Source organism: Haliotis rubra, unplaced genomic scaffold, assembly GCF_003918875.1.
Source record: "Haliotis rubra isolate DU_JTF1 unplaced genomic scaffold, ASM391887v1 Scf1201, whole genome shotgun sequence".
NCBI classification, from domain to species: Eukaryota; Metazoa; Mollusca; class Gastropoda; order Lepetellida; family Haliotidae; genus Haliotis; species Haliotis rubra.
In genome coordinates, this window is record NW_025765117.1 from 157,259 (window position 1) to 181,294 (window position 24,036).

Below are 24,036 nucleotides of genomic sequence, written 5' to 3' on the forward strand. Positions count from 1 at the left end.
GGTTTGAATCCCAGATTCTCCCAGATTCTCTGTCTAGGATTGTAAGCACCATGGCGATATTGGTGGGTTTCAACAAAGTGGTAAAGGGCTCATCCTGTTTGGTCTCCTCCCAGATATAACTGACACTGTTATAAAACTGAAATACTTTTCATAAAATATAACAGGAATTTGCCTTGGAGTGGCAATTCCGTCTCCTGATGGCACCGATATCAGAGATGATCCCATCATTGCCCAGATTAATCATATCATTGTATCAGTTTCCAACCTGTCTAACCGAGGAAACACTCATGAAATCTGTGATCGATGATTTTCCAATTCTCATCTTATTCAAGAGACAACCTTGCTGGGTCATCTGATGTGGGACAGTTTCTGTCAATTACAAAGACACAGTGTTGCTGTTTTGTAGTAAAGACACCATGTAGAATGTTATTGACTGGGGCTTTAAACAACACGCACAGACAAAGGTTTTATTTATTATTTAAAACAACATCCTACCTTGACATTTACAAGTGGTAATCAACTCCAAAATATCAATAGTTCTTGTGGAATTTTACTAGAACCAGACAAACAGACTTATGTTAATTTAAAACTCTGAATTTTGACATATATATTTTACTGCCACAGTTTTAGCCTGAACATGTATACTATATCTACAAAGTATCCGAATTAAGAACATCCTTTGGAAAATAACCTTTAACATACACCATTGGAAGCGAGAGTGCCTAATATTCTCCTTGGCAGAATGATTGTTCAAAGTAGAGGAGCCAGTCTAGATCTGTCATTGATGAGACAGTTTGAAATGGGTTTTACAGATGTTTCATCAAGTAAGTACTGGACTGTACATTTGAGCCAGTGAGCTGTTTTGATTTCCCAAGATAGATTTGAGATCCCGGCACTGGCACAAGTTGCAGTAGCTTGTCTGTCAAGCAGAGACATCTCAGCGTCTATTACAGTAAGGTTGTGACTGATCAATCGCGACGGACATCGCTGTACAGAGAAATATCCAATGCTGTAACACAGAGGCTGCATTGTTCAGTAAATAAGTATCTAAATAAAGTCCAGAGGAGTTACGAGGCGCTTAGGCAAGGAACTGTCTGTGGCTCGGGCTGCAAAACAAGGCGAGATCCTTCGCAATTCATAGGACACCAGAACTAATCACTGCACAATGAAACCTCATAATATTGCTATTGATTTTTATTGGTGGTTTCAGAGGCAGGGTCTTACTCAATAAGGGCTCTTGACGTTCATTGCTATTGCACCACTTAAATTTGCCTTATCAGCAGTTTGAGGATGTGGCATTCATGAATGTCTTGGTATTAGCTCTTGTCAGCATTATTTGTGATGGCATTTTGTCACTGTTCTGGATTGGACAGTCCTTTTGGATGGGGTAACTTGCTCTGATAGAACACTGGGGTAACTTCATTTCAGATGATCATAGATAAGTGTGATAACATTCTAAGATTATCATAGAATTGTTGGGTAATTTCCTTAGAGATTATCATAGAATTTTGGGGCAACTTATTTACAGATTTTCATAGAATTGTGGGGTGATTTACTTAGAGATTATCATAGAATTGTAGAGCAACTTATTTAGAGATTTTCATTGAATTGTGGGGCAACTTCCTGAGATTATCGTAGAATAGTGGGGCAACTTCCTGAGAGATTCTCGTAGAATTGTTGGGCAACTTCCTGAGAGATTCTCGTAGAATTGTGGGGCAACTTCCTGAGAGATTATAATAGAATTGCGGGGCAACTTCCTGAGAGATTATCATAGAATTGTGGGGCAACTTCCTGAGAGATTATCATAGAATTGTGGGGCAACTGTTGGGTAGTTTCCTGAGAGATTATCATCGAATTGTGGGGCAACTTTCTGAGAGAGATCATAGAATTGTGGGGCAACTTCCTGAGAGATTATCGTAGAAATGTGGGGTAGTTTCCTGAGAGATTATCATAGAAATGTGGGGCAACTTCCAAAGAGAGATCATAGGTATGTGAGGTAGTTTTCACTCTGTATCAAGAAGTGAATATAATTTCACTGTTACATTTTTCTTACAGTGAAAGTGAAAGTTGATTGAACTCCTTGGTTCTTTGACGTCATTTATTTAACACTTTTATGCAAACTGTTGAGGTGACAGACTTCCCTGCATGACTCTCAGTGGTAGCGTGTGAATTTGGGATGGTAGTTAGAATGCTTAAAAAGGTGTGTAGGAAATTGCGATACATTTCACTTTTAAAAATATTAGAAACATGGTCTTCATTCAATGCTTGGGCTTTGTAAGAAATATTAAGAACAGATACACCTTTAATATTTTTGCTGTCTGTCTATTAAGAACAATGCAGATATGGTAATTTGCTTTGATCAAGATTTGACACTTTTGTGCTTTGTCAGCAGTAGTAAAACAGTGATGGTGATTTGATACTTTTGCTGTGACCCAAACGTGCCTTTCTCAGGACATTGACTACTTGATCAAGAACTATAAATGCCTGCTCAAAAAAACATCCATCTTCTCTTTATCACTTCTCCCTGCTTCTTGTGAAGCCTGTATGCCTGTATTTTATGGTGGCCATTCATCCACAACCAGGACAGTGATATGTAGTTAATCACATTTAAGTAACCTGCCAATCCTTGTTTTTATGACTGTTGCACATAGTTGCCATTCCAGATAGCATAATCACATTTCAGTTAGAGTTTTTGGATCTACGAGCACTGGCACATGATTATCTCATGGCATCATCTATTTCAGTAGATCTTAGTGTCGATCTGGTTCTGATTTGGTTTCTTTCACACTGAACTCATGTAGCTGGAATATTTTTTAGTTCTGCATTAAATGACAAACAGACAAGCAAACCTGTAAAGATTCGAATGTGAGGGAAGCCTGGTTCCTTAGTAGTGTTAAGATCAAGGATCTGGCAGTCCACGGACAGTGACGTTCACTAGTCCTGTCCTACACAAGTTGTATTCTCCACCAACCCTGTCTTAAACTTGTCCTGTTCCACATTAGCCCAGTCCGAGGCCGGCATATCTAATACAGGGAGAGGCACCATATGCAGAAACAAATCAATTGCAATAATTAGTAGCTGGGTAAATTGTACTAGTTGTGCCTCGCCACCGACGTGTGGTCCGTCGGCAGTGTCATCAACCTCCCCGCACTGCGGCGCGGAAGACGAGGAACGTAGCAGTTTACCATTCCCTCACTGCAGCAGCTTCCATGCTTGAAACCTTAATGGCACAAAAAGCCTGATCAGCCCCATTCATTCATAGCATACATTGATATTTTCAAAAGTCTTGCTAATCTCTGCTAATGGCAGACTAGGCCAGTGACGGTTGTTAAGCATTTCACAGTTTATAGTCCCGATGGGACAGCTAGGCCCGGTGTTGTGTTCAATTGATTGTACTGTTGGTATGGGCTTCCAATCATCTGATGCCTGTGTGTCCATTTGGATGGAACAGAGAATGGTAATGCTTCTCCCACAGTGGTGCAAAAGGATGACAGGTTTACCTATACCAGTCCTCAACAGGCCTGTGGGTAGCCCAGTAGAGCATGTTGCTGTTGCGTGCCAGTTCTATTCCTGAAAAGTCTTGATCTGCTGCTTGTTGGTGAATCCGAGTTTAATACTGGTCCTCGGTTTAACAACTTCAGAGATTATCTAAAGTTATAAACAGCTACAACTAGAGTAACTTTTTGCTGGACCCTCAAATGTATACCTTGTGTAGGTTCCTGGTTAGAATTGGTCTCCAGCATATAATGCTTGTCACAAGAGGAAACTTAGTTTATTGAGTGGTCAGAATGGTGTCAGCCTGATCTGTCGACAAATGAATAATATAATGTTGCTAATCGTCGACAATGCGAAAAAACGACAGACTTACTGACTTGAACTACACAGACCATGTGTCAGAGTTGCTTCATCCTGGCTGAACATTACAGATTAGAAGAAATATCTGGACTCATTGTGTGACATATGATACATACATGTTGTTATATTGACTAAATAAATATATTGTCTTCTATATATATCGCTCTCTGTTTTAATTGGTTTGTTAATATCGAGAACACTGGGCGTGAAGTCACTCCTGTAGAACATCATCTCCCTGTCCCCGGACTGTCGACAAGTTATTTGGACGGATTATTTGTTGTTGTCGACAGTCCGGGTATAAACCGTGGGTCATTTATGGGGTGGATTATTGCTTGAAGTGTCTATCACTAGTTTGTCTGGCCCAGGTTTGATTATTCACATCTGGAATATTTTCTGTGGAGCATTCAATAAACAAAACTCACATGCAGTGGGTTTGGGTATATTATTGAAATACTTTATGAATGAGCATTACACACCATCTATGGCAGTGCACTAGATGGCAGTTATAGGACACAGGATACGGCACACATAGCATGATCTTCTGAAAATGCCCCTTGCTTTAGTTTACTGAAGCAGAGCCAGTCGATGATTGTTCTCTTGACCTGAGGGGTGGTGGGGTAGCCCAGTGGTTAAAACATCAGTTCCTCACGCTGAAAGCCGGGGTTCGATTCTCCACATGGGTACAATGTGCGATTCCCATTTCTGGTGTCCCCTGCCGTGACATTGCTAAGCGGCGTATAACCCAACTCACTCACTCACTCTCATGACCTGAGGTCATCCATTCATACTGACATACATTGACATGTGTTTTTTTCTTGCTGTTTGGGGCTTAGGGCATTTAAGGCACCACAATTTCCTGTACAGAACTGTATCCCTAGGGCATGTCAATGCCTATGATCGTCAGTTTCCCTGATTCTGTTTCCAGGTTTGTCAGCGCCTTATCCATGCTGGGTTCCATTAAAGTAGTAATCATCTAAAAATAGCATCAACTTGAGCTTTCCTCTCGCATGAGTGAGTGAGTGAGTTTAGTTTGATGCCGATTTTAGAAATATTCCAGCAATATCATGGCGGGGGACACCAGAAATGGGCTTCACACATTGTACCCATGTGGGGAATCAAACTGGGTCTTCGTCATGGCGAGCGAACGCTTTAACCACTAGGCTACTTCACTGTCCTGAGTAGTATATAGAGATTATTACACCAGCAAGTAAGCCATATGTCTTATACGAAACCAGTGTGAAATTTTGTATTGCCGGAGTGAGAACTTGCAGCCTTTATTTCAATGACAATTCGAAAGCCCCACCAGCCCCTCTCTCATGAGGCTGACTTGCTCTGATACAAGCCGAATACTGTTTACAGTGGTGTTAAATCCAACTCTCAAACTCCTACAGAACATATACGTCCAGTTGAAGCAGTACTTTAATTAGGCCTTGTAAATCATCAAGCTTAGACATATGGATCATCCTCTACATTGAGGCTGCACATAAATCTGATAATGATTGAGGAAATAATGTGATTGATGGTAACTGGGCTGCAATCATGGTAATACGAAGAAATTGGGTTACATCCTCGTCAAGAGGAGGGATTATGGCAGACAATTACACAAGCAATCAGTGTAAATGTTAGAACCATTTCTGATGGGGCACTGTGTGAGAGACAGACTGTCAGCTGTGGTTATTTAGATATAATTTTAGAAATAAGGTTAACATGCGTAACAGAGAAAAGAAAACACTCACTCACTCAAATTGGAAGCATTTTTGACCATTATAACTGTTTTGATGAAAAGGATATTTTGCTTAGTTGCAAATGCTAGTTATTGCTGATTAAGCATTATAAACACTTAGATATCAGTACTCAGAATCCTGTAGTCTTTGTCCATTGACCTGTCCCCATTTGAATGAAACATATTTGTCATTTCCTTTGGGAAGTGAAATTTCATGTGTAGTGGCAGAAATTATGATTACAAAAGCAATCAAAACAGTCTGATATATACACAAGGAACTTTATTAAGCAATATTTGCAATGATAGGATTTCAACACGTACATAAAACTTCTTTTGGGGACCACGATGGAAAACATCAGTTTTTCTGACCCGTATGATCCTTTGATAAAAAAACGACAAAATGAATGGAACCAATGTTCATTTTATGATGATAATTGCTCATTTAAAAAAACCCACTGACTTTCATACAAAACCATGTCTGTACAAGTATGTCCCTGGACTGTTTAATGTTGAATTTATTGGTGAATGTGAACATTCAAAATGTCATTTTGCGACATTTTTGTCTTACACTATTCAAGGTCAATACTGAGTGTAACCTCCATGTGACTGTACCACAGCCACCACTCTCCTTCTCATACCCCGTCAGCCTCCTGATCCTCTGAAGGGGCAGTCTACGCCATTCCTTAGGTAAAGCAGCTTCCAACTGGGACAGGTTCTGTACAGGAGGATCCCTTTGCACACGACAACCAATCATGTCCCAGATATGCTCCAAAGGGTTAAGATCAGGGCTCTGTCAATTGTAAGATATGTCAAGAGATGCTTAACTAAGTTCTTTGTGTATATTTTAATATCCATTGAAACGTAACTTTTTGTAAATTTTGAAAAAATCATGGATTTGTAATCATATTTTTTAATCAACATGTAAACATGGTTGATACAGGTCACTTCTTTTACAAAAATTTAGAAAATGAGTTGAGGTGTTTTATCATAATAAAATGGAGATTTGATAATTGAGGAAGTCCATTGAGAAATCCACAGATGTTGAAATTGGTCTGTCAGCTATGATGATAAAAATACCCGCAGATGGTACTTTCTACCTGTTGAATGATTAACCCTGATAATATCAACATCAACAGTTCAACAATACAAATGAACCAGATGCCATCAAACGCTGTCCTTTTCATGAAGTTGATCAAATGCATATTTATTTATTTTTCCATCTGAGTCATATTGTGTAAAGAATACAGGATGTGTAAATCAATCCTGGTCCAAATCCTGATGGTATTGACTATACCTGTGTAAACGATCTACCTTGACCCTTGGAACATCTGTGTACTTACCTGTATTGATCGATTTGCGTACATAGTGATTGTTTGTCATCTCGTCACAATGTCTGTGACTAAATACTGTAAGGAGAAGGTGCTAGGAAGTATGTATTATTGGTTAAAGGAAATTGGCAGACTTGATTTCTTTTTCTTTTTGCATAACAATGGTAATTAGATGAAAAACTATCAGGTGTGACTTTGCAGATCACCATAAGTTGACACTTTCCATTTTATTGAGCAGATTGAGTGAGTGAGTGGTTGGTTGGTTTGTTGTTTAATGCCACACTCAGCAATATTACAGCTATATGGTGGCAGTCTGTAAATAATCAAGTCTGGACCAGACAATCCAGTGATCAACAACATGAGCATCAATCTATGCAATTGGGATATGATGACATGTGTCACCCAAGTCAGTGATTCTGACCTCCCGACCCCGTTAGTCGCCTCTTACGACAAGCATGGGCTGCTGAAGACAAATTCTAACAGGATCGAGTGAGTGACGGACTGAGTGATGAACTCACAATATTCTTGCCATACCCTATTGGAGTAAGCAGGTCAAACCAGTGGTTGATAACATAACCAACGGACCACACAATGAGTGTACTTTGATACACGATCAGCCAGGTGTCAGTATTACGACCACTTGATCTTCAGTCACCTCTTCCCAGTTCAACAAGATGTTTGGCGCTTGGAACTGATTCTGATGTGGTTTTGTGGGGTTTATTTTAACAGTCTCTCACCAATGTTCCATGTACATGGAAATAGTTGAAAGTAATTTTTAGAATGTTACTGCTTGCTAGTTTGAGCTATTGAGAAATACCACTGAAGGGGTTTTACCTTGTCTTACAAAACTTGGGGTCAATTAGACACCTAATAATTAGTTTTGAGGGTTGTAAGACTTAAATGAAATGTGAGATCATGTAAGGTGATGGAATTGCCTAGTTCACTGCAAGAATTGATAATTACTTTAATTAAAGGCACTGACATACTTTGTTGAGAATTTGTAACAGTGGATGTCATTATGTGCGTTTTGGGACGCAGCATACTTTTTCTGAATCCATGCTTTACATTTTTCATGCTTGGTATATTTCTGCATAATTGTATAAAACTCTAGAAATGTGATTTTGGACAGTTCCATGGCCTTATATTGAAATGTTACAATGCAGATGTGTTACATACCAGTATATGGAACATTTGGGACCTAACACTCAATCACATCCTTACTCCACTTTTGACTTTGATGTCATGGTTGGATGTCAAAAAAGGAAATCTTATTTTTAAGTTGAAGGTAATTTAAAATAAAAGTACGTTTTGTTTTTGAGCTAATTAAAAAATATCAGTCGACCAATTGCCAAGGAAAGCAATACTGTAATTATTTGGAGATTATTATCTGATATGTGATATCTCTTATGGGAGCCAGATTTGGCACTGAAATAATTATGATAATCCAGTGATTAGTATTACAGGAACCACACAAAGGGGAGTGAGTGAGGTTTTATGCCACTTTTAGTGATATTCAGGCAATATCACGGCAGGGCTTCACATATTGTACCCATCAACTGCATTGGGGTGTGATGACACAATTCCCCATCAGAGATTCCTGGAGAATTGTAACCGAAAATACCCACTGAGGTGTGGAACTGAAATGCCCCTAGGTGTTAAACCCCACTTTACACCAAAATTCATCGAGACCCTGTACAATTGTGGACATGCACTCCCGCCATGTTTTATGAGGACTGTATTTCCGAAACTCTCATATTCACTCAGGTGAGATCCAGTGTAAAACTGCTCTCATACCTTCAGTCTCATCAATCGCAGAAAAGACCAACGAAAAATTCAGCATCATGTTAAACTATTAATATTTCGAGCTGTCACTCCTTTATCTATTTTGGAGAATATGGCCGTCCTCCGTATGATTCCGACCACTTGAGTATTGACTCCAACTCAGCTGGACACTCACTTGAGTAGAGGCCTCCAGGAAGTAATTCGTGCAACACTGACATTTAACTAATCAATGCCCCAACGCTTATTTTCAGTGTCTCGTACATGACAGACCTTCGTACATGACGGACCCTTGAGGCTTACGACACAGGCCTCGTCAAGTGACATATTATCTAATTAGAACACTAGAGGTTTATGACAGTAGCCAGACCTGCTCCAATCATCACCTGTTATGTCCTTTAAATAGTCTTCGTTATAAGGCTGACATGGTGGAGAAGCTTGTGAAATATTAATGTTATCTGTGCTAGGTGTTACAATGAGGAGTGGCAGGATGTGCTAGACTTACTTTTCACACATTTTCTGCGGAGCTGCCTCAAGATAGACATAAAGTCCCAAATGGGTAAAAATGTGAGATTTGGAGGCAGTTTCTTTGATGTAACACAAATAAAACTAGAGTATTTTGATTTTCAGAAGAAATGAGACTTCCCAGAACATTGTACACTTATTTGAGTGTTGATGGATGTTTGTTTCAAGGTCCTGTCCAACTGTAGATTACCCTATTCCCAGTGAAGATCATGAATATGGTGGTCTTCGGCATCTCTTGCTTGTCAATAGTGCCAACTAACATTGGGTGGTCACAGGGTTTTACAGGACGCATGATTCCTGCGAATTTGATGCAACAATTTTGTAAACAACTTTCAAAATATTATCATACGAGTCAAGCTTGAAGCAAGTTTTATGGGTGGCCCTCACAATTCAGTTCAATAAAATCGAATTGATAAGCAAAAAATGATATTGTTCGATGATAGTTTGACTATTACAGGGCTGTCAGATTGTTCCATAGAACTCAGAGGAGAGAGTAATCCTGGCTGTTTGAATTGAACAATGCTGTAGTGTCATTTGGTGGTTTGACATACAGTTACATACTAAGAATGATTAACACAAAGAAATATTGAAAATGACTCCCAATAATAAATATTGTGAGTCACCATGACTCCCATTTTTAAAAGTATGTGTAAAACCCTGTGGTCAGGTTTGCTGACTTTGGAAGATGCTATCAGTTGTATCCCAATATTGTGTATATCAAGGAAGTCAGTCACTGGATTGTATGGATGAAGACTGGATTACTTACTGGACTACTTATATACAGGTGGAAGACTGCTGATTACTTATATACAGGTGGGACTGGATTACTTATATACAGGTGGAAGACTGCTGATTTTGACTTGATGACTACTTATATACAGGTGGAAGACTTTCTCAATGGAAGACTTGATTACTTATATACAGGTGGAAGACTGCTGATTTTGGCTTGATGACTCTTTCTCAATCAGATTGTTATAACTGAAAGTTGCCAGTCACTTGAATAACAGAAAAGAACAAATGTTCCAATATTCCATTTCTCAACTTGACCATCACACTATACTTTACTGACATTGCATAAAACAGTTGGAACAATTCTTCATAGAAAAGCTCGGGGACATCACTACAGAGACGAATCTGGACCAACTGGTTCAAGATTTCACACATCTTGCTGAGGCCCCAGGTTCCATTCAAACATGTCTGATATGGTGAAAGCAACGTAAAGTCAGTCACTTTCTCTGAGCTCTGAACTTGGGGATCTTGATGGTGATGTGTTGATAGAAAAATAAGAAAACAGTTTGACTGAGTTTGAATCTTTCCCTTAATGATTCTCGTTCATCTGCATTTGTCTTTCAATGGAAGAAGACCCGACCATGCATTTTAATAGTCCTGTCCCAGATTATTGAAGATGCCCAGCAGCTTGGCAAACTGACATCTATTACTTTCATCCTCCAGCAGCTCACACACTGCCACATGCAGGGAGAGCTATGTAGAGACTCGTTCAACAATGTTTCCTGACATCAATTCAAAGGTTTTTTCTAGCTGCAAAATTTAGAGAAAAGGCCATTGATCTGCTTAAGTCGTGCCATGAATTTGACCATGTTTGCTGAGGGGTTGGCAGTGTGTGGGGAAGAGATGTGTTGGCAATGGGGCTATGTGTTACCTTGATGTATCTGTGGTGGGGGAAGAGATGTGTTGGTAATAGGGCTATGTGTTACCTTGATGTATCTGTGGTGGGGGAAGAGATGTGTTGGAAATGGGGCTATGTGTTACCTTGATGTATCTGTGGTGTGGAAGAGATGTGTTGGTAATGGGGCTATATGTTACCGTGGTGTATCTGTGGTGGGGGGAAGAGATGTGTTGGTAATGGGGCTATGTGTTACCGTGGTGTATCTGTGGTGGGGAAGAGATGTGTTGGTAATGGGGCTATGTGTTACCATGGTGTATCTGTGGTGGGGAAGAGATGTGTTGGTAATGGGGCTATGTGTTGTGTGTTACCGTGGTGTATCTGTGGTGGGGAAGAGATGTGTTGGTAATGGGGCTATGTGTTACCATGGTGTATCTGTGGTGGGGGGAAGAGATGTGTTGGTAACAGGGCTATGTGTTACCGTGGTGTATCTGTTGTGGGGAAGAGATGTGTTGGTAACAGGGCTATGTGTTACTGTGGTGTATCTGTGGTGGAGGGAAGAGATGTGTTGGTAACAGGGCTATGTGTTACTGTGGTGTATCTGTGGTGGGGAAAGAGATGTGTTGGTAACATGGCTCTGTGTTACCTTGATGTATCTGTGGTGGGGGGAAGAGATGTGTTGGTAATGGGGCTCTGTGTTACCTTGGTGTATCTGTGGTGGGGGGAAGAGATGTGTTGGTGGTTTGATTTCCCTCTGCATCCATGTGTCAGCAAGGTACTGTTTATGCTGCATCCATGTGTCAGCAAGGTACTGTTTATGCTGCATCCATGTGTGAGCAAGGTACTGTTTATGCTACATCCATGTGTGAGCAAGGTACTGTTTATGCTGCATCCATGTGTCAGCAAGGTACTGTTTATGCTGCATCCATGTGTCAGCAAGGTACTGTTTATGCTGCATCCATGGGTCAGCAAGGTACTGTTTATGGTACATCCATGTGTCAGCAAGGATTGTACTGTTTATGCTGCATCCATGTGTCAGCAAGGTACTGTTTATGCTACATCCATGTGTCAGCAAGGTACTGTTTATGCTACATCCATGTGTCAGCAAGGTACTGTTTATGGTACATCCATGTGTCAGCAAGGATTGTACTGTTTATGCTGCATCCATGTGTCAGCAAGGTACTGTTTATGCTACATCCATGTGTCAGCAAGGTACTGTTTATGCTACATCCATGTGTCAGCAAGGTACTGTTTATGGTACATCCATGTGTCAGCAAGGTACTGTTTATGCTGCATCCATGTGTGAGCAAGGTACTGTTTATGCTGCATCTATGTGTCAGCAAGGTACTGTTTATGCTACATCCATGTGTCAGCAAGGTACTGTTTATGCTGCATCCATGTGTCAGCAAGGTACTGTTTATGCTACATCCATGTGTGAGCAAGGTACTGTTTATGCTACATCCATGTGTCAGCAAGGTACTGTTTATGCTGCATCCATGTGTCAGCAAGGTACTGTTTATGCTGCATCCATGTGTCAGCAAGGTACTGTTTATGCTACATCCATGTGTGAGCAAGGTACTGTTTATGCTGCATCCATGTGTCAGCAAGGTACTGTTTATGCTGCATCCATGTGTCAGCAAGGTACTGTTTATGCTGCATCCATGTGTCAGCAAAGGTACTGTTTATGCTGCATCCATGTGTCAGCAAAGGTACTGTTTATGCTGCATCCATGTGTCAGCAAGGTACTGTTTATGCTGCATCCATGTGTCAGCAAGGTACTGTTTATGCTGCATCTATGTGTCAGCAAGGTACTGTTTATGCTACATCCATGTGTCGTCAGCAAGGTACTGTTTATGCTGCATCCATGTGTCAGCAAAGGTACTGTTTATGCTACATCCATGTGTGAGCAAGGTACTGTTTATGCTGCATCCATGTGTCAGCAAGGTACTGTTTATGCTGCATCCATGTGTCAGCAAGGTACTGTTTATGGTACATCCATGTGTCAGCAAGGTACTGTTTATGCTACATCCATGTGTGAGCAAGGTACTGTTTATGCTGCATCCATGTGTCAGCAAGGTACTGTTTATGCTGCATCCATGTGTCAGCAAGGTACTGTTTATGCTGCATCCATGTGTGAGCAAGGTACTGTTTATGCTGCATCCATGTGTCAGCAAGGTACTGTTTATGCTACATCCATGTGTCAGCAAGGATTGTACTGTTTATGCTGCATCCATGTGTCAGCAAGGTACCGTTTATGGTACATCCATGTGTCAGCAAGGTACTGTTTATGCTGCATCCATGTGTGAGCAAGGTACTGTTTATGCTGCATCCATGTGTCAGCAAGGATTGTACTGTTTATGCTGCATCCATGTGTCAGCAAGGTACTGTTTATGCTGCATCCATGTGTCAGCAAGGTACTGTTTATGCTACATCCATGTGTCAGCAAGGTACTGTTTATGCTACATCCATGTGTCAGCAAGGTACTGTTTATGGTACATCCATGTGTCAGCAAGGTACTGTTTATGCTGCATCTATGTGTCAGCAAGGTACTGTTTATGCTACATCCATATGTGAGCAAGGTACTGTTTATGCTGCATCCATGTGTCAGCAAGGTACTGTTTATGCTACATCCATGTGGGAGCAAGGTACTGTTTATGCTGCATCCATGTGTCAGCAAGGTACTGTTTATGCTGCATCCATGTGTCAGCAAGGTACTGTTTATGGTACATCCATGTGTCAGCAAGGTACTGTTTATGCTACATCCATGTGTGAGCAAGGTACTGTTTATGCTACATCCATGTGTGAGCAAGGTACTGTTTATGCTGCATCCATGTGTCAGCAAGGTACTGTTTATGCTGCATCCATGTGTGAGCAAGGTACTGTTTATGCTGCATCCATGTGTCAGCAAGGTACTGTTTATGCTACATCCATGTGTCAGCAAGGATTGTACTGTTTATGCTGCATCCATGTGTCAGCAAGGTACTGTTTATGGTACATCCATGTGTCAGCAAGGTACTGTTTATGCTGCATCCATGTGTGAGCAAGGTACTGTTTATGCTGCATCCATGTGTCAGCAAGGATTGTACTGTTTATGCTGCATCCATGTGTCAGCAAGGTACTGTTTATGCTACATCCATGTGTCAGCAAGGTACTGTTTATGCTACATCCATGTGTGAGCAAGGATTGTACTGTTTATGCTACATCCATGTGTCAGCAAGGTACTGTTTATGCTGCATCCATGTGTCAGCAAGGTACTGTTTATGCTGCATCCATGTGTCAGCAAGGTACTGTTTATACTACATCCATGTGTCAGCAAGGTACTGTTTATGCTGCATCCATGTGTCAGCAAGGTACTGTTTATGGTACATCCATGTGTCAGCAAGGTACTGTTTATGGTACATCCATGTGTCAGCAAGGTACTGTTTATGCTGCATCCATGTGTCAGCAAGGTACTGTTTATGCTGCACCCATGTGTCAGCAAGGTACTGTTTATGCTACATCCATGTGTCAGCAAGGTACTGTTTATGCTGCATCCATGTGTCAGCAAGGTACTGTTTATGCTACATCCATGTGTCAGCAAGGTACTGTTTATGCTGCATCCATGTGTCAGCAAGGTACTGTTTATGCTACATCCATGTGTCAGCAAGGTACTGTTTATGCTGCATCCATGTGTCAGCAAGGTACTGTTTATGGTACATCCATGTGTCAGCAAGGTACTGTTTATGCTGCATCCATGTGTCAGCAAGGTACTGTTTATGCTGCATCCATGTGTCAGCAAGGTACTGTTTATGCTGCATCCATGTGTCAGCAAGGTACTGTTTATTGGTACATCCATGTGTCAGCAAGGTACTGTTTATGGTACATCCATGTGTCAGCAAGGTACTGTTTATGCTGCATCCATGTGTCAGCAAGGTACTGTTTATGCTACATCTATGTGTCAGCAAGGTACTGTTTTATGGTACATCCATGTGTCAGCAAAGGTACTGTTTATGGTACATCCATGTGTCAGCAAGGTACTGTTTATGCTGCATCCATGTGTCAGCAAGGTACTGTTTATGCTGCATCCATGTGTGAGCAAGGTACTGTTTATGGTACATCCATGTGTCAGCAAGGTACTGTTTATGGTACATCCATGTGTCAGCAAGGTATTGTTTATGCTGCATCCATGTGTCAGCATTGTACTGTTTATGCTACATCTATGTGTCAGCAAGGTACTGTTTATGCTGCATCCATGTGTCAGCAAGGTACTGTTTATGCTGCATCCATGTGTCAGCAAGGTACTGTTTATGGTACATCCATGTGTCAGCAAGGTATTGTTTATGGTACATCCATGTGTCAGCAAGGTACTGTTTTTGGTACATCCGTGTGTCAGCAAGGTACTGTTAATGCTGCATCCATGTGTCAGCATTGTACTGTTTATGGTACATCTATGTGTCAGCAAGGTACTGTTTATGCTGCATCCATGTGTCAGCAAAGTACTGTTTATGCTGCATCCATGTGTCAGCAAGGTACTGTTTATGCTGCATCCATGTGTCAGCAAGGTACTGTTTATGGTACATCCATGTGTCAGCAAGGTACTGTTTATGGTACATCCATGTGTCAGCAAGGTACTGTTTATGCTGCATCCATGTGTCAGCATTGTACTGTTTATGCTACATCTATGTGTCAGCAAGGTACTGTTTATGCTGCATCCATGTGTCAGCAAGGTACTGTTTATGCTACATCCATGTGTCAGCAAGGTACTGTTTATGCTACATCCATGTGTCAGCAAGGTACTGTTTATGCTGCTTATCATAGAATTAGTTCACTTGCCTTTGCATCAAATCAACCCAACAGCATCGGAGTATTTATCACAGATTAAGTCAAATGTGCAGGATTTCTGCATCAGAGCAATCCCAGATATCTACAGAATGTTGTGTGGAATGTTAAGAGCTCAGACAACAGAACTACCACACATAATGACATATATTTTTACTGTAATAAAGGATTATACTGCACAATTCTCTGAAAAGTATGCCAGTGGACAAGTTTGTTTTAATGCACTGAACATGCTGAAGCAGATTGAATGCCTTTGAAAAAAGTTATTTACCTGTTATTTGAGAACTTTTAGAAAATAAAAAATACCAGATTGTAATCGATTCTATTTCCATGTGTTCCTGCATGGAGGAGGAAGTCACGATCTGAGATACATCAGAATGTATTACCGAAGTGGTAATAGAGATGTACGACTTTAGCTGTAATTGATCAGTATTTATGGCGTCTTTCAGTCCAGTGTGATTGGTGGTTATGGAAATGATTACCTCTGATTGGTTCCATAATCCCTACCTGAAATGTTTGTGGCAAAACATATTTCTATGCTTTAGCTCACCTGGCTTACATTAAAATTTAAAATGATTTAGTTGATGTTGATTTTTTTTCTTTTTGGGACGTCTTATCTAAAAATACAATGAAACTGAAATGTTGCATGAACAACTCAAGTAATGTGATGATAAAAATGGTACTTTTTGTTTCCCTGCCTGGCCTTCAGCAAAAAGGCGGGATTGGCCACATCAATGTCAGTATGGTGGGAGTTGGGTATTCATGTTTAACTGTATCATGGTATTTCATCTTTGGCATAACAAAACTGGCATAAACCCAGACTAGTTCAAACAGCCACTCATACACATGCATGCATCCTGTGAACATCCGGGTTTGAATTGATCTTCAGCAACCCATGTTTGTCATAAGAGGCGACAAACTGCATCGGGTGGTCAGGCTCGCTGACTTGGTTGACACATGTCATCTTAGTCCAGTTGTGTAGATCAGTGCTCATGATGTTGATCACTGGATTGTGTGGTCCTGACCCGATTGTTTACAGACCAAATAGCAGGAATATTGATGAGTCTGGCATTAAACAACAAACAAACATATACATATAAATGCATTGTTTAGGACATCCCAGAAACCAATGATCTCATTTTGAATAGTTCCGGACTTGTTACCAGGTCAAGGATCTGCATCAATTCACACTTTCTTCCCATTCCAAGCGAATACCGATGATGTATCTGAAATGCTGTCTACAGCTGCCGGATCAACTCACTGACACATTCAGTGCCATACCAATATTAACTGTACCTTTCAAAGCAGTGTTAGTTGTACCTCATTCATCCTTTGATTTGTGCCTGAAACTGTATGTATGAAGTCTTTCCTTTGCTTCTTTCCAGGTTGAAGAGATCCGGGGGATGATAGACAAAATATCTTCAAATGTCGATGAAGTCAAGAAGAAACATAGTGCAATCCTGTCGGCACCACAGACCGATGACAGTAAGTACTACTACCTGTCAGGTGCCCCTTGGCAGTGACAGACCACTACTACTCCTTCTGATAGGTCAGTAAGTATTTTCAAGGTGAAAACTGCTTCTGGCCAACAGGCAGATGACAGTATGTACTTCCAAACCGACGGTCCTTTCTTCGAGTGACAGACTAGTGTTTCTGACAGATTCTGCTCATCACTGACTGGTGCAGTAAGTCCCTCCAACCTGACAGATTCTTCTTGTAGGAAACGTTCTGGTGTTAGTCTTTCTTATAGTAGTCTTTCTTATAGACCCTTCTTGACAGTGCCCTACTAAAAACAGCAGGTACACCCAACTTGATAAATCCTTCTTGTCAATGACAGACTGGTGCTGGCCGTTCTGATAAATCCTTCTTCACGTTGTCCTACTGAAAACAGCAGGTACACCCAACCTGAGAGATCCTTCTGGTCAATGACAGACTGGTGCTGGTCGTTCTGATAAATCCTTCTTGTCAGTGTCAGACTGGTGCTGGTCCTTCTGAGAAATCCTTCTTGACAGTGCCCTACTAAAAACAGCAGGTACACCCAACTTGATAAATCCTTCTTGTCAGTGTCAGACTGGTGCTGGTCCTTCTGAGAAATCCTTCTTCACAGTGCCCTACTGAAAACAGCAGGTACAACAAACCTGAGAGATCCTTCTGGTCAATGACCGACTGGTGCTGGTCGTTCTGATAAATCCTTCTTCACGTTGTCCTACTGAAGGCAGTAGGTAGACCCAACCTGAGAGATCCTTCTGGTCAATGACAGACTGGTGCTGGTCATTCTGATAAATCCTTTTTCACGTTGTCTAACTGAAGGCAGTAGGTAGACCCAACCTGAGAGATCCTTCTTGTCTTGACTAATCACTGACAGTTAGAACTCCCAACCTGACAGATATTTCTTAGAGGCTTCAAACTGATGCTGGTCTTGCTTACAGTTAGATCTAGTGCGAGTGAGGGACCAATGACAGTCAGTACTTCCATCCTGACAGATCTTTCTCATCAGTAACAAATTTACTCAAACAAAATTATACAAATGTATGTTATCAGCTGATGAGTTCGAGTGTTGCTTTCATTATTGTCTTGCTTCAATTAGGTTACAGCAGGTCACACAATGTTCAATTTAGTATATTATTGCCAACGGCCCAAACAAGTAATTCGTAAGTAATTGTTTGCATCCAAGCATTTTGATTTTTTGGGGTTATTCATGTTTAAGATTGATGAGTAATTGACTGTCACTATTTTAGAGCAGCTTTAACAGTTGATGTCCAGACTACGTGGTATAAATTGTCACATGTTGCTGGCTATTTGATGTTAGATCTCCCATAACACACAATTTGTCCTTTGATGCCAATTTATTGATTCTTTTTTTCCAGAAATGAAAGAAGAATTAGAAGACTTAATGTCAGAAATCAAAAAGAATGCTAACAAAGTGAGAGCCAAGTTAAAAGGTATGTTCATGCACTTTGACTTTGATCATCATGGTAAATATAGTCCTGGATAAAAGCTTAGCACCAGCAAGTCATTATTTTTATACAGACTGATCTTGATGTGTGTTTTGAAATGTCTACACACTGACGCCATTTTGATATTTGTCTTATGGGTGCCAGGAACTTGTGTATGTTGTAAAACTTGACTGAACCATTTTTAGTCCTACCAACTCGATAGAGGATATTAATTGTGTTTGTGGAGACAATTCATACCAAGCTCATACCAGTTAACCTCGCTGACTGCTTGCCCAGCCATCTCATACACAAATGGACACTCACCCCACCCCACCCCATTACCAGTTAACCCCTCACTGACTGCTTGCCCAGCCATCACATACACACATGGACACACAAGTACCCCGCACCCCACCCCATTACCAGTAAAGCTCACTGACTGCTTGCCCAGCCATCACATACACACATGGACACACCCCCCCACCCCACCCCATTACCAGTAAACATCACTGACTGCTTGCCCAGCCATCACATTACACATGGACACTCCCCACCTTCACCCCACCCCATTACCAGTAAGCTTCACATGCTTGCCCAGCCATCACATACACACACATGGACACACCCCACCCCACCCCACTCCATTACCAGTAAACCTCACTGACTGCTTGCCCAGCCATCACACACACATCCCACCCACCCCACCCCACCCCAGCCCATTACCCAACACTCAGTCAAACACATTAAACACCACCCCGCCAGCCATGGCCCATTACCCCACACCCACCCATACCCCATTGCCCACACTCAGCCATCACCAATTATCTACCCATACCCCATTACCAGTTTTCTAGCCCTCTCTGAACTGCCTTGTGTAAAGGGCTGTCTGCTGTGCTGTCATGCACCAACTGCACCTAAGTCTGATGTAAGTGGAGACTAAGCTGGCTTAGTGTGTACTTACTGGCCTTCACTGGAGCGTGAGGACTTTGTCATCCACCTTCTGATGCTTGCCTTCCAGCAACAGAAGCAGTCACTTAGAAACTAGCCTGAGAGTGACAGTGATCAGGCACACAGTGTGATTCACAAAGCTATTGTAGTGCTACGACTGCCGTGCCTCCTATACACTGTGCGAAATAGACACTGGCCCTCTAGCCTGTGGTCAGTTAAAATACAGTCGGGCCGGTAAATCTCGGTCACTGGCCCGACTGGCTAGTAAATTTTCATGGGGTCATTTTGTAAATATATCACTCTCTGCGATTTGTTAAGTTATAATCCACTTTTAAATCATGCAAGATTATTACCTGACAAAAATGTTCATCATATTAACAGCTTAATGATCAAACCCGAGTCATGCAGACAATATCTTATTCTCATCCATTTTTGTAATCCTTTGCTTAGTTTCTATTTTCAAGTTTCGGGATAGTAACTTTCGGGCATAGCTAGCCGGACTGGCTAGAAAAATTTGGAAACTATTTCGCACACTGCTTCTATATACTGTAACGTAGACTTGCTACAGTCGTAGTGCTACGATAGCTTTGTGAAATGGAGCCCTGACCAGTACTTCAAATCAACATCAACAAACACTCAAGATTTAAGACATTTACGCAACAGACTTCAAACCGATGGGTTCACGCTTTAGACTCATTTCAGGTGTCCCCCATTATAATATAGCTGGGTTATTAAAAGCGGCGTTAAACTAAACTTACTCACTCAAAACCATTATTGACCGTTGTATAAAGTGCTTCCGATGCTTAATCCATAATCCTTTTGCTCATTTGGTCAGTTATTCTTTTGTTTTACTAGTCCCATGATTGTATGGGATTTTTTTGTGTGGCTGGCTATCAAGATAGGTCATAAAGATCGATGATCGTTAAGTATATATTAATCGCTTACTGATAAAATTGGAGACGTGACTTTGAGCAAAAATGCCAAAAATGTCCGGAAAAAAAAGAATTAATTTCCCATCACTTGTGGGTGGTGACATGTTTTTGCATGGATTACAAACAAAACAACGTCCTGAACATAATCTAGAAGCAGACCATGAATAATGCCCTAACTTTGAATATTGTGTGAAAAAATCAAACCATTTTGCTATCACAAAAGTTAATGTAGGGTAATAACCCAATTTTCATATCGATAATCTTTAATGATTTTTCCTATCAACGATATTTCCGACTATCGGTCATTTAGCCAGCCTTATTTTTTGCTGACTTCTTCTGCAGTGCAGACTGATGTAGTTCTGCTGATGAATGCGTTTTGCTTGTAATTGTCGACGAAAAAGTTCATGTTGGCCTCTGTAGGCCTAAATCCTTCTCAAGGTTAGATATGACACATAAATATGTTTAATTAGATCCTGCCTTCTATTTCTGATCAATTCCAAGACAGAATCTATTCTATGGTTAATTGTGTAGGTGGACTGCTATTTCTGGCTGTCTAAATGCCTTTGATCATATTAAGATTGACAGCAGGTCTCTGATCATCATGGATGTCTGTGCTATATATAAATATACAGCAGCTATGGCAGACACATTCCAAGAGATTCAGTCCTCCAGATTCATTCTAGCAGAAGCAGTCCTGTGGCCCTGTAGATGCAGTCCAGAAGGCTGTCTAGTGTCTGCCTACTTCCAGGAGGTTCAAATCCTGCAGACAGTCTTGAAGTCTGAATGCTGCAGATGTAATCCTGCGGACACAGTCCTGAAGTCTGAATGCTGCAGATGTAATCCTGCGGACACAGTCCTGCGTTCCATCACACCAAATTTGTGATACGCAATTCAGCACATATTACTCAGCAGACACTATTCATCACACACGATTTAGCACATGCAGTTCAGAACATAGGACTCAACATATACTATTCAGCACATACCATTCAGCATTTACTATTCAGCACACACTATACTGCACACACGATTTACCACACAAGATTCAGCACACATTATTCAGCACACACTATTCAGCACACACTATTCAGCACACACGATTTACCACACAAGATTCAGCACATGCAGAGCAACTGTTTCAGTTCCGTCTAATTAGGCCGATTTGGTTCAGAAATGTTACCATCAACTAGTTAGGGATGCCTAACTTCTAGATAAGGTTTTGTGCAAGCTCCTACTACGGCCTGACATTGCTGTGGGATGCAGTTGACCGTCTGCTCCTGTAGTCAGCCATTGATCTTCCCTTCTCCCACCATGTTTGTCAATGAAATTTAGGGGTATTTTTAGCCGGAACAGTTTTTGCGTGTGTCATCAGAAACGCTAGAATGGCATCCAATGGAGGTGGTGGTGCCTTGCTCCCGCTTCTACTGCTGAAGTGTAACACAGATTGATAGGATCAATAGCGGCTACAGCAACTGGCTAAGATTATTTCCACACAAAATAAGAAATTAATTTGCCAGGTGTAATCAATACACATATGAATAACACTGCCAGGTGCATACTGGCGCAGTTATGTGGTACTGAATCGCGTGCAGTGATTGCCCAACTAGAGACTGGAAATGACTACGTCTGAGTCAAATCATAGGGGTGTCTTCGGCAAGATGCTGTGGAAGTCAGTCTTCACAGTTTTCCATGTTTTACACAATGGCTGTGTTGCTAGACGATCAATTATCATCACACAATATCTTGCAGTATTGATTTGTTATTATGATAGTGTTGTGGTTGAATGGAGAGGGGTCGTGTAAAGGCATGGTGGGTCTGTTGGAAGCAGTCACGCAGGATTTATTTTCAGGAGAAAAATACTGGTGAAGTTATTAAAGCAAATGTAGCTGTTTATAAAGCCTGTGAAACGGACAGGAAATTGATTAATTTAAGTGTTCATGTGTCGTGAAAGAGACATTGATTTCGGTATCATTTCGGTCAATTGTTTAAGAGGATGTTTATAAAAATAGAGACTGTTTGGAAGTAAGAAATGGTAAATGCATTTTTTACACAAAGGGAGATTTAATCCAATGAGAAGAACTTACATATCATGTGAATTCTTGATGTGTGGATATCTTATGGCTTAATGGTCATGAATGGCTTGATCAATTAATGACAAGGCAGACATTTTTGTAGTCAAGAGAAATACTCACTCCTTCATTCATTCACTCATTTCTGCTCTTACTTGCTCACTGTCACTAATTCCTCCACTCACTCGCTCACTCCATCCCTCACTCCTTTACTCACTTTCACTCCTTCCTTCACTCTCACCATCCATCACTCCTTCATTCCTTCACTCACTCACTCACTTCCTCACTCACCCACTCACAATATTTTCACAAGAAAACCTTAGTGTGTTATTTTGATGTTTCTGTTGCTGGTCCTAAAGGCGATCATATGCATTTGGTAGTGAGGCTAAAAGTGGCCGGAGATCCCAATGGCGTGACCAACTGACTGGTCCAGACAGGATAACTTACACATTATTTCAGGCCGTCGTTGTGTTGCAGGAATATTGTCGAGTTAAACGACGAACAGCCACAGAAAAACAATCACCCAATATGTCAAATATGGTAATTGTAATCTCTGCTGTGCCAGTGTTCAAACAGGGATGTAAGTAATGACGACAATTACGGTGTCTCACAATGGTTGTTAGATGACTCATGACATTATAAGGCTCGCTCGCCATTCAACAACCTTTTTCAGCGGTAGAGCTGTGTCATTCTTGCCATACTAGCAAAGCATTTGTTAGTCAGTAACTTGTACCCAGCTTGGATTGGCCTGCATGGTTGTAGGGGACAGCTGGCCATGAGGGGGTGGATGCCCTCGAGGCGGCTGTTCATCTTTTGGTTGTTGGATGGAAGGCACTGCTTTTAGATGCACAGGTTGTTTGTATCTGTAGCTGTAAGCAATGACCTTTTTGCTGTGACCTTTAGCTATGACCTTAAGCTGTGTCCAGAGTGGTGGTTATGGGCATGTGTAGTTGTGCTGTAGTCATGGTCTAATGTTGTTGTACAGAGTTGTGTCCCCTGGGTGTGCCAGATACACGTGATCTTGGGTTCGAATCCTGGTTCACAATGATTACGTTCTAGGTTTGTCAGCACCATATCTGTGCTGGTGGTTTCACCAAAGAGATGACAAAATGTCATGCTGTAATGCTGTATTAATAAAAGATAAAAAAGAAAAAATCGCTGACTATGCAACCTAATTTTGAGATTACTGTTATCAGAACCATAACCTAGATATATTTTAGGGACTTATAACGTAAAAATAAGATTGACATGTACAATTAGTGCCACTTAATGTCAAACACGTAAGTTCCTAGGTATAGTCTGTTTGCAGTGAAAACGTACCGGTGAATTTCAATTTAAACAAAAATGTAAATGGAATAAAGTGAAATTAATATTGCGAATCCCCATAATTCTACCTTGCCAATTGAAAATTTAAATCTTAGATATTTATTCAACTTAGGAAAAAAGTTGTTTAACAAACGATCATAGCTTCAAATCGCTTATATTGGTTTGTATTACAA

At 41.0% G+C, this 24,036-nt stretch overlaps 1 protein-coding gene across 2 annotated transcripts in view; it reads left to right on the top strand.

Moving 5' to 3' along the window:
• The window catches only part of LOC124263908 (syntaxin), a 94,207-nt gene that overhangs the window by 26,414 nt on the left and 43,757 nt on the right, over window positions 1–24,036 (top strand). For both annotated transcript variants that reach the window (XM_046698639.1, XM_046698644.1), the window contains exons 3-4: window positions 17,038–17,137; window positions 18,520–18,594. In XM_046698639.1, the coding sequence (XP_046554595.1) occupies window positions 17,038–17,137; window positions 18,520–18,594 (175 nt within the window). The remainder of the gene's footprint in view (window positions 1–17,037; window positions 17,138–18,519; window positions 18,595–24,036) is intronic.